Source organism: Panulirus ornatus, chromosome 34, assembly GCF_036320965.1.
Source record: "Panulirus ornatus isolate Po-2019 chromosome 34, ASM3632096v1, whole genome shotgun sequence".
Classification (NCBI taxonomy): Eukaryota; Metazoa; Arthropoda; class Malacostraca; order Decapoda; family Palinuridae; genus Panulirus; species Panulirus ornatus.
Genome location: NC_092257.1, coordinates 11,958,676 through 11,971,289, shown reverse-complemented (window position 1 = coordinate 11,971,289; position 12,614 = coordinate 11,958,676). Strand labels below are relative to the sequence as shown.

The window sequence follows — 12,614 nt, the reverse complement described above, 5'->3', positions numbered from 1 at the left end:
CCCATTTGCGCCCTTCACTGAAGTTCCCATTTGCTCCCTTGTCTTACGCACTTTATTTACCTTCTTCCAGAACATCTTTTTATTCTCCCTAAAATTTAATGATACTCTCTCACCCCAACTCTCATTTGCCCTCTTTTTCACCTCTTGCACCTTTCTCTTGACCTCCTGTCTCTTTCTTTTATACATCTCCCACTCAATTGCATTTTTTCCCTGCAAAAATTTGTATGTAGCATTTATGGATCTGGAGAAGGCATATGATAGAGTTGATAGAGATGCTCTGTGGAAGGTATTAAGAATATATGGTGTGGGAGGCAAGTTGTTAGAAGCAGTGAAAAGTTTTTATCGAGGATGTAAGGCATGTGTATGTGTAGGAAGAGAGGAAAGTGATTGGTTCTCATTGAATGTAGGTTTGCGGCAGGGGTGTGTGATGTCTCCATGGTTGTTTAATTTGTTTATGGATGGGTTGTTAGGGAGGTGAATGCAAGAGTTTTGGAAAGAGGGGCAAGTATGAAGTCTGTTGGGGATGAGAGAGCTTGGGAAGTGTCAGTTGTTGTTCGCTGATGATACAGCGCTGGTGGCTGATTCATGTGAGAAACTGCAGAAGCTGGTGACTGAGTTTGGTAAAGTGTGTGAAAGAAGAAAGTTAAGAGTAAATGTGAATAAGAGCAAGGTTATTAGGTACAGTAGGGTTGAGGGTCAAGTCAACTGGGAGGTAAGTTTGAATGGAGAAAAACTGGAGGAAGTAAAGTGTTTTAGATATCTGGGAGTGGATCTGGCAGCGGATGGAACCATGGAAGCGGAAGTGGATCATAGGGTGGGGGAGGGGGCGAAAATTCTGGGAGCCTTGAAGAATGTGTGGAAGTCGAGAACATTATCTCGGAAAGCAAAAATGGGTATGTTTGAAGGAATAGTGGTTCCAACAATGTTGTATGGTTGCGAGACGTGGGCTATGGGTAGAGTTGTGCACAGGAGGATGGATGTGCTGGAAATGAGATGTTTGAGGACAATGTGTAGTGTGAGGTGGTTTGATGGAGTAAGTAACGTAAGGGTAAGAGAGATGTGTGGAAATAAAAAGAGCGTGGTTGAGAGAGCAGAAGAGGGTGTTTTGAAATGGTTTGGGCACATGGAGAGAATGAGTGAGGAAAGATTGACCAAGAGGATATATGTGTCGGAGGTGGAGGGAACGAGGAGAAGTGGGAGACCAAATTGGAGGTGGAAAGATGGAGTGAAAAAGATTTTGTGTGATCGGGGCCTGAACATGCAGGAGGGTGAAAGGAGGGCAAGGAATAGAGTGAATTGGAGCGATGTGGTATACCGGGGTTGACGTGCTGTCAGTGGATTGAATCGGGGCATGTGAAGCGTCTGGGGTAAACCATGGAAAGCTGTGTAGGTATGTATATTTGCGTGTGTGGACGTATGTATATACATGTGTATGGGGGTGGGTTGGGCCATTTCTTTCGTCTGTTTCCTTGCGCTACCTCGCAAACGCGGGAGACAGCGGCAAAAAAAAAAAAAAAAAAAAAAATAATTAATGTTATTGACAATGGGCTGCATTGCGGGATTTTAAAATTTGCCGATGATACAACACTGAGAAATAACTCTACCATTGAATTTGAATATTTGCAGCTTCAAACTGACATAAACTGATGGCAAATGAATTTTAACATCGATAAGTTCAAAGTTTCAAATATTGGTAGTAAAAACGAAAAGGAAAGGTACAGTATGAATTCTGAAGTGCAAAAGGTAAATAAGGAAAAAACCTTGGGTTGAATAATCTCTGGTGACCTAAATCCAAGGAAGCAGTGCACAGAGGCAGTGAAGAGTAATCAAAATTCTTACATTCATAAGTAGTGCCTTCAAATTTAAGTCAGGTGAAATCATCCTTTCTCTTTAGAATATATTGGTTCAACCATATCTTGTATATTTTGTTCAGTTTTGGTCACCCTTCCTGAAAAAAGACAAAACAAAGAGAGTACAGCATTGAGTCATGAGATGATTCATGGTCTGGTGAGCAGATTGAATGACTTGAATCTATTCAAAAATTATCGAAAGCTGTGGTAGTCTTGATCTATCAAGGTATTTAAGACTTGATTCGTCTGATTTTACTTGTAGTAATGTATGTAGACTCTAAGCCAATTGTTTTCCCTCAAATGAGGCAAGGTACTTTTTCATCTGCAGAGTTGTTAATGTCTGGAATGATTTGCCAATTAGAGTAGTTGAAAGCAGTTACTCTAGATATGTTTAAAATTTTTTTTTTTTTTTTTTTTTTTTCATACTATTCGCCATTTCCCGCGATAGCGAGGTAGCGTTAAGAACAGAGGACTGGGCCTTTGAGGGAATATCCTCACCTGGCCCCCTTCTCTGTTCCTTCTTTTGGAAAATTAAAAAAAAAACGAGAGGGGAGGATTTCCAGCCCCCCGCTCCCTTCCCTTTTAGTCGCCTTCTACGACACGCAGGGAATACGTGGGAAGTATTCTTAATCCCCTATCCCCAGGGATAAAAAAATAGACTTGATTAATACTTTGCTTCAGGTCCATGTTTTACATTACTTGCACTTCCTTACTCACAGTGACAATTTACAGGAGATTACTATCACAGGAGAGGTAGTAGTCTACCAAAGGGCATTCAAAAAAGAATTTTTTAAAGTTAATCCAGTCAGCATTATTAATTCTTGGGTTGGGATGTGCCTGTAGTCTCAAAGATTTTGTCAGCAGTGTTTTAGATTCCTAACTTATGTATGATTATGTGGAAGACACCTCCTAATTAAATAGATAAAAGATAATAGCAGTTTTTTTGATAGTGTTTACTTTGCAGGTTTACATAGATTTGAAGGAGCCAGCGCAGGCATGTTCCCAGTGCAAGCAAGGGTTAAATGTGCGTGGAGTTCAGTTAGATGACATAACTGCCAAAATTCACTTTAGGTGAGTTCAAAGATGATACTGTATAGTATTAGCATAAAAGTATGAGCCGACAAGCTATGGAAGTACATTTATTCAGTTCATAAATGAAAATGTTTCTTAGTTAAATATCATAGGCTTTTAAGATTTTGAAATATGTAAATCCTTTAGTTTGTTTACATATCTTGGCTTCATAAGGGTCTTGCAAGGAATCTAGGTTTTTGAGCTGATTGATATGATTTTTTTTTTTTTTTTGCTTTGTCGCTGTCTCCCGCGTTTGCGAGGTAGCGCAAGGAAACAGACGAAAGAAATGGCCCAACCCACCCCCATACACATGTATATACATACGTCCACACACGCAAATATACATACCTACACAGCTTTCCATGGTTTACCCCAGACGCTTCACATGCCCCGATTCAATCCACTGACAGCACGTCAATCCTGGTATACCACATCGATCCAATTCACTCTATTCCTTGCCCTCCTTTCACCCTCCTGTATGTTCAGGCCCCGATCACACAAAATCTTTTTCACTCCATCTTTCCACCTCCAATTTGGTCTCCCACTTCTCCTCGTTCCCTCCACCTCCGACACATATATCCTCTTGGTCAATCTTTCCTCACTCATTCTCTCCATGTGCCCAAACCATTTCAAAACACCCTCTTCTGCTCTCTCAACCACGCTCTTTTTATTTCCACACATCTCTCTTACCCGTACGTTACTTACTCGGTCAAACCACCTCACACCACACATTGTCCACAAACATCTCATTTCCAGCACATCCACCCTCCTGCGCACAACTCTATCCATAGCCCACGCCTCGCAACCATACAACATTGTTGGAACCACTATTCCTTCAAACATACCTATTTTTGCTTTCTGAGATAATGTTCTCGACTTCCACACATTCTTCAAGGCTCCCAGAATTTTCACCCCCTCCCCCACCCTATGATCCACTTCCGCTTCCATGGTTCCATCCGCTGTCAGATCCACTCCCAGATATCTAAAACACTTTACTTCCTCCAGTTTTTCTCCATTCAAACTTACCTCCCAGTTGACTTGACCCTCAACCCTACTGTACCTAATAACCTTGCTCTTATTCACATTTACTCTTAACTTTCTTCTTTCACACACTTTACCAAACTCAGTCACCAGCTTCTGCAGTTTCTCACATGAATCAGCCACCAGCACTGTATCATCAGCGAACAACAACTGACTCACTTCCCAAGCTCTCTCATCCCCAACAGACTTCATACTTGCCCCTCTTTCCAAAACTCTTGCATACACCTCCCTAACAACCCCATCCATAAACAAATTAAACAACCATGGAGACATCACACACCCCTGCCGCAAACCTACACTCACTGAGAACCAATCACTTTCCTCTCTTCCTACACGTACACATGCCTTACATCCCCGATAAAAACTTTTCACTGCTTCTAACAACTTTCCTCCCACACCATATATTTTTAATACCTTCCACAGAGCATCTCTATCAACTCTATCATATACCTTCTCTAGATCCATAAATGCTACATATAAATCCATTTGCTTTTCTAAGTATTTCTCACATACATTCTTCAAAGCAAACACCTGATCCACACATCCTCTACCACTTCTGAAACCACACTGCTCTTCCCCAATCTGATGCTCTGTACATGCCTTCACCCTCTCAATCAATACCCTCCCATATAATTTACCAGGAATACTCAACAAACTTATACCTCTGTAATTTGAGCACTCACTCTTATCCCCTTTGCCTTTGTACAATGGCACTATGCACGCATTCCGCCAATCCTCAGGCACCTCACCATGAGTCATACATACATTAAATAACCTTACCAACCAGTCAATAATACAGTCACCCCCTTTTTTAATAAATTCCACTGCAATACCATCCACACCTGCTGCCTTGCCGGCTTTCATCTTCCGCAAAGCTTTTACTACCTCTTCTCTGTTTACCAAATCATTTTCCCTAACCCTCTCACTTTGCACACTACCTCGACCAAAACACCCTATATCTGCCACTCTATCATCAAACACATTCAACAAACCTTCAAAATACTCACTCCATCTCCTTCTCACATCACCACTACTTGTTATCACCTCCCCATTTGCGCCCTTCACTGAAGTTCCCATTTGCTCCCTTGTCTTACGCACTTTATTTACCTTCTTCCAGAACATCTTTTTATTCTCCCTAAAATTTAATGATACTCTCTCACCCCAACTCTCATTTGCCCTCTTTTTCACCTCTTGCACCTTTCTCTTGACCTCCTGTCTCTTTCTTTTATACATCTCCCACTCAATTGTATTTTTTTCCCTGCAAAAATTTGTATGTAGCATTTATGGATCTGGAGAAGGCATATGATAGAGTTGATAGAGATGCTCTGTGGAAGGTATTAAGAATATATGGTGTGGGAGGCAAGTTGTTAGAAGCAGTGAAAAGTTTTTATCGAGGATGTAAGGCATGTGTATGTGTAGGAAGAGAGGAAAGTGATTGGTTCTCATTGAATGTAGGTTTGCGGCAGGGGTGTGTGATGTCTCCATGGTTGTTTAATTTGTTTATGGATGGGTTGTTAGGGAGGTGAATGCAAGAGTTTTGGAAAGAGGGGCAAGTATGAAGTCTGTTGGGGATGAGAGAGCTTGGGAAGTGTCAGTTGTTGTTCGCTGATGATACAGCGCTGGTGGCTGATTCATGTGAGAAACTGCAGAAGCTGGTGACTGAGTTTGGTAAAGTGTGTGAAAGAAGAAAGTTAAGAGTAAATGTGAATAAGAGCAAGGTTATTAGGTACAGTAGGGTTGAGGGTCAAGTCAACTGGGAGGTAAGTTTGAATGGAGAAAAACTGGAGGAAGTAAAGTGTTTTAGATATCTGGGAGTGGATCTGGCAGCGGATGGAACCATGGAAGCGGAAGTGGATCATAGGGTGGGGGAGGGGGCGAAAATTCTGGGAGCCTTGAAGAATGTGTGGAAGTCGAGAACATTATCTCGGAAAGCAAAAATGGGTATGTTTGAAGGAATAGTGGTTCCAACAATGTTGTATGGTTGCGAGACGTGGGCTATGGGTAGAGTTGTGCACAGGAGGATGGATGTGCTGGAAATGAGATGTTTGAGGACAATGTGTAGTGTGAGGTGGTTTGATGGAGTAAGTAACGTAAGGGTAAGAGAGATGTGTGGAAATAAAAAGAGCGTGGTTGAGAGAGCAGAAGAGGGTGTTTTGAAATGGTTTGGGCACATGGAGAGAATGAGTGAGGAAAGATTGACCAAGAGGATATATGTGTCGGAGGTGGAGGGAACGAGGAGAAGTGGGAGACCAAATTGGAGGTGGAAAGATGGAGTGAAAAAGATTTTGTGTGATCGGGGCCTGAACATGCAGGAGGGTGAAAGGAGGGCAAGGAATAGAGTGAATTGGAGCGATGTGGTATACCGGGGTTGACGTGCTGTCAGTGGATTGAATCGGGGCATGTGAAGCGTCTGGGGTAAACCATGGAAAGCTGTGTAGGTATGTATATTTGCGTGTGTGGACGTATGTATATACATGTGTATGGGGGTGGGTTGGGCCATTTCTTTCGTCTGTTTCCTTGCGCTACCTCGCAAACGCGGGAGACAGCGGCAAAAAAAAAAAAAAAAAAAAAACATCCTATGAAACTTAGCCTTCGTCTTACCATGATTAGAGTATAATTTTTTTTCTAATTTTGTAAGCTAGCATGTCTCGAGAATAAAATATTTTGTTCATAGATTCAGATTTAATCGTAAGGCTGGGGAAAATGTTGGCATTCTATTTGGTAGGTGCTGAATGGGTCAGACTCATGTACTGGCCTCTAGATAGGCTGACTCTCTGTGTATGGAATGATGCCACACAACTTTAGCAGGATATGGTTTGTTTTATAATTACACTTTGTTATTTACACAGTGCAGTCCATTTGTAATTACATCTAAGCATGTAAAAAATTGGCTAGTTTACTCTTCCTACCTCACTTTTTCAGATTTGGCAAAGCAAAAGCAATGTTGCATGATTTTAATGGTGCTCACAAAGAATATTTGTTTGCTCTGCATCTCAAACCAAATAACACAGATATTAGCACAGAGCTGGAGCATCTGTCACAAAAGAAACAGAAATATGAAGCACAAGAGCGATTCCTGTACAAGCGAATGTTCAAGTCTTATAAATGCACCACAGCTAAAGATAAAAGTAATGTGACTAATATCAAAGGTCTAAAAGGATCTAAGAAGCAGAAAGACACAAGTCATAATAATGTATTGCATGGCATACGGCCAGAATTTGAACAGATAGTTGAGGAAAGAATTTCAAGTTTTGTTGCAAACCCCAGTGTCAGTGAGTTGCCATTTCCTTCTAACATCTCTCAAGCAGATATTGCATGTGTTGCAGCAGCTGCAAAAGCTGCTAACTGCTCTATAAGTGTTAAATATAAAGGAGCAGATACCTTCTTAAAAGTTTTGAAAAAGAAATAATTCATTTACGGAGAGGGCTGTTTTTACATTTCTGCCTCCTTACTCCCTGATGAGAAAATATTTTACAATTAGTTCTGTAGATGAAAACCCAAACTATCCAGATTAGCTGATGCTTAGGATATCTGAAATTGTCAGATTTGATTAGAATACTTTAAAATCAAGATTATGACAAAGTAAATTTTGAACTGTTGAATAACACAATGATCTTTGTGGAATTTGAAGTGTTAGACTAACCTTATGGTTAGTCACTGCTTTTTAGGATGTAGAAGATTTCTAAAAGCTTAAAAAGCTATTTATGTGGAACTATATATTTTGGACTCCAAAAAGCTATTTATGTAGAATTATATATTTTGGACTTCTTTGAAATATATCTAAATACTTAAAACCATAATACAGGTACACCACCAAATTTCCAGCAACTGATGGTTTAGCACTTGAAATTACCGTGGCCACCAGACTAGTATACTGTGCACCCACACATGGCGTTGTGTGTAGGGCGTGCTCATTTACATTCTTTACACTGCACTTGGTGGTGATACTGCAATTCTGTGAGATTCTTAGCTTATTTTGCTTAAATTTGACCCTAGCTATGGCTTCTAAGACATGTGAGTGTGTCAGTCATGGTGTCAAACGTAAACACCAGTCCATATCAATCCAAGATAAAGTAGAACTGTTGAAAAAAATGGACCGTGGTGTTTTGGTACATAAGCTGTGTCACATCTACTGTATTGGGTCATCAACTGTTTATGATATAAAGAAGCAAAGGGAGAAGGTATTGAAAATCTATGCAGACAGCAATTCCAAGAAACAAATAACTATTAGAAAAACTATGAAAGATGGTAAGAGCACTGAGCATGATTGAGTGATGATGGAATGGTTTCGACAGTGTTGGAATGATGGAGTGGACTTATCAGGAAGCATGATAATGGACCAGGCTGAGTTGTTCCATAAAGAACTTAAGTTACAACATGAGCATGACTATAGTGAAGGATGGCTTCAAAGTTTCAAGAAGGGTCATGGAATTAGTGGGTTAGAGGTGTGTTGATGAATCATTATTACGTGACCACTGTTAGTCTGGCAAATGGTTAACCTGGCAAGGCTTTGGAACAAAGAGTGCCGGAAAATCAGTGGTGTACCTGTATACTTAACTGAGTACTCATCATATGCCAAAGGTTGACAATGTGGTAGATAGAATAATGTATGCATTGGAAACTCATTACATTAGCTGAAGTTGATTTTGTATTACAGTCTATTCTATCCATTTATCTAAGTCTATATCTCTGATGTCCATTCCATTTGGGCACCATTATCAAGGGGTTGGCCACAGCAAAAGAATATCTACTTGTCCGTGTCCTTACATGCCTCCTGTGCATACACCATTCCTTGTGTTCTTCCGCCATTTCTCTCCCTCCAGTGCCCTTCCACTCTTTCTCTGTCACAGTTGGTCTTCCTCTCACATGAACCCCTTTAATCGTAATATCATACACTCTCCTTGTAAACTCTGTCTTGCATTCTTTCCTTAAGCCCAAACCCCCTCAAAGTATTATGTTTCATATGTCTACCACTTCACGATTCAGTCCTTGCCACACCAAATCTCTCATGCACCTCCTCATTTATTTCTTCATTCCATCAACTCATACTACATTCTTCTCTCAAATAGCTTATTTCCACAGCCTGTATTCTTTACCTGTGTGACTCATTTCATGTCCATGTTTTGGCTGCATAGGTCAGGCTACTGTTGTGTTACTGATTGCATGTTAAATAAGTTCCTTTGTGGGTTTACCCTTTCATTTCATTTTCATCAGGCTTTTCTCTCTTAATGGTAACAAGTTCAGTCTTTATGTCCATCATGCTTTACATATCATTAAGTGTTGGTTTCTTGATACCCCCCTTTTTTTTATTAGCACAGTCACGCTTATTGTTTTCTAGTATTTCCAGGATCTCCAATTTTGTGCCAGTGGAGTTAGTTGAATGTCATTGGTTTTCTTGTCCATTAGATACCAACATCTTAGCAAAATACTGTTGGTTTTAAAGTAGAAAGATATACTGAAGATTTATGATTTGCCTCTGTACCGTTCATCATGAGATGTATGGGATGCAGTTTTTGTGTAAGGAAGGTAGAACTTAATTGAGGGAAGCAATGGAATTAGTCAGCCAAACACCATTCAGCCTCTGTTGCTGGTATTAAAAAATGCACATGTAGAGTGTAATTGAAAAGGAACATTTTGTTAATTATTGTTCATTTTTCATTCATTACCATCCAGTTCAGATTGGAACTAGATTTTTTTCTTAATAGCAATAATTAGTTTTGATTTTGAAGAATTATTGGGAAGCATAGGCAAAATTGATGCCATCCACTTATTGGTGAAATTATGTTATCTCAAGTCTGGATAATTGGGGTTTTACAGTATTTGTAAAGTTGTGTTGAACTATAGAATAACTAGAAGTACAATAGTTTTACTGAGTAAAGCAGTTGAAACTAGTAACATTTTTGTAAAAGAGAATGTTCTTGGATTTCTCAAAAATCATTGGTTTTTGTTATTAGAATAATGTTATTTTGGCTCGTACATGTAATGGCATCACTAGTTTAAACTCTTAGCCCAAATCTCATTTGCTTCAGCCCTGGAATTAACTTTTGACATTAATTATTGTTTTGTTTAAAAGATTTTGGTTTATAGATATGAGTTATACTTAAAGCAATAAAAGTGTTAGAATGTGATAAGTAAGTAGAAAAAAGTTATTTGCATTACCTTTACAGTCAGGTACAGTTAGGTTTACAAAGTTTGTCCCTGTGGATAATATGAAGTTAAGTTCTGTATTTTCTCCGATAGGTACATATATCTTTTTTGTGCTTTATATACGGAACATGTAACAGTGATCGTTCAAGATTATAGGGTAATGTATTTTTTATATCTGTTGTAGACAGATGTAAATGGATGATGTTGTCGTCAGTAAAAAAGGAAATTGGTTGGTTATAGGTGGAAGGCAGCCAGCAACCAGGGAGGTATAATACCAGTGAGTACTCCCTCTCAGGGTATCTGGAGAGGTAGTTACAGCTGCGTAGTGAGCCAGAACTTCATTGGTTGTTAAGCTGTGCTCCTCTGACCCAGGTAGCTGTCTTTTCTTTCTGCCCTACCCACACTTGGACTACAGGCATTCTGTCCACAAACATACAATCTCTCCTTATCATATGTAACACTTGACAAAACACTTAATTCACACAACTTATTCTTTGTAACCCTACATTTTCTTGCAGAGCACTATGTGCTAGCCCTGCCTTTTGGCAAAATGGTTGGAGCAGTAGATAGTACCATTAGGTAGAAACATTTAGGCTGGAGCGTTATGTAAAAACAGTAGGTAGAAGCAGTAAATTAGGGGTAGGAGCCTCATCAAGTGCTGCACTAGAGTTACTTGCTGCTGGTGGCATGTTAGAGTGAGGCACTTAAGGCTAAGAAAAGGCACTGAGTTCCCTTGTTATAGAAACTTTTGCCATGGCCATCCCCTTGAGGGAGTTCCAGTTGGGAACAGGCAACTATGTATAACAAATGAAATATATATATATTATATTATACTTAGTCGCTGTCTCCCGCGTTAGCAAGGTAGTGCAAGGAAACAGCCAAAAGAATGGCCCAACCCACCCACATAAACTTGTATATACTTAAACACCCACACAAGCCCATATACATACCTATACATTTCAACGTATACATACACAGACACATACATATATATAAACATGTACATATTCATACTTGCTGCCCTCATCCATTCCTGTCGCCATCCCACCACACATGAAATAGCACCCCCCCCCCCCCATGTGAGTTAGTGCTAAGAAAAGGCAACAAAGGCCACATTCGTTCGCACTCAGTATCTAGCTGTCATGTGTAATGCACCGAAACCACAGCTCCCTTCCCACATCCTGCGAGATAGTGTCAGGAAACAGACAAAGAATGGCCCATCCACTTATATACACATATATACATAAACTTCTATACACAGACATATATATATATACACATGTACATATTCATACTTGCTTGCCTTCATCCATTCCTGTTGCTACCCTGCCACACAGGAAATAGCGTTGCTACCCCCTGCTTCAGCGAGGTAGTGCCAGGAAAACAGAAAAAGAAAAGCCACATTCGTTCACACTCGGTCTCTAGCTGTCATGTGTAATGTACCGAAACCACATCTACCTATCCACATCCAGGCCTCACAGACCTTTCGATGGTTTACCCCAGATGCTTCCCATGCCCTGGTTAAGTCAATTGACAGCACATTGACCCCGGTGTACCACATTGTTCCAATTCATTTTATTCCTTGCACACCAGTCACCCTATTGTAAGTTTAGGCCCCGATCGCTCAAAATATTTTCCACTCCATCCTTTCATCTCCAATTAGGTCTCCCGCTTCTTATTCCCTTCACCTCTGACACATATATCCTCTTTGTCAGTCTTTTTTTCCTGAGGGCTAAGTATATGAGACAGAAACTAGAAGGTTTATGCACTAATCCTCACCATGTAAGTGGGAAATGTGTACAAGATGATAGAAAATGAGAAATGCATACATGCCAAACTAAACAGTAATGGAATGTATCTTGAAGATTCAACTGGGATTAACAAAATACAAAGTGGAGTGCAATTTTATTTGGCTTTGATTATGAAAAATTATAATACAAAGACTGTAGCACATTATTCCTCTGAAGCTGGATATATATATATATATATATATATATATATATATATATATATATATATATATATATATATATATATATATGTATTATCCCTGGGAATAGGGGAGAAAGAATACTTCTCACGTAATCCCTGTGTGTCGTAGAAGGCGACTAAAAGGGAAGGGAGCGGGGAGGCTGGAAATCCTCCCCTCTCGTTTTTTAATTTTCCAAAAGAAGGAACAGAGAAGGGGGCCAGGTGAGGATATTCCCTCAAAGGCTCAGTCCTCTGTTCTTAACGCTACCTTGCTAACGCGGGAAATGGCGAATAGTAAGAAAATAAATATATATATATATATATATATATATATATATATATATATATATATATATATATATTCATATGAGTCCACGGGGAAAATGAAACACGGTAAGTTCCCAAGTGCACTTTCGTGTAATAATCACGAGAGAAATATAACAGTCAGTAATATACATCAAAGAGACGAAGCTAGGGCATCATTTGGTAAACATGCGATTTTCCAAGACAGACAACGAGCATTCATAAACTTAT

At 39.7% G+C, this 12,614-nt stretch overlaps 1 protein-coding gene across 1 annotated transcript in view; it reads left to right on the top strand.

Moving 5' to 3' along the window:
* Nucleotides 1-10,078, top strand: part of shu (inactive peptidyl-prolyl cis-trans isomerase shutdown) — a 29,042-nt gene extending 18,964 nt beyond the window's left edge. The window contains exon 9 of the mRNA XM_071682345.1: nucleotides 6,885-10,078. Within this exon, the coding sequence (XP_071538446.1) occupies nucleotides 6,885-7,371 (487 nt within the window). The 3' untranslated portion in view covers nucleotides 7,372-10,078. The remainder of the gene's footprint in view (nucleotides 1-6,884) is intronic.
* The last annotated feature ends 2,536 nt before the right edge of the window (nucleotides 10,079-12,614 follow it).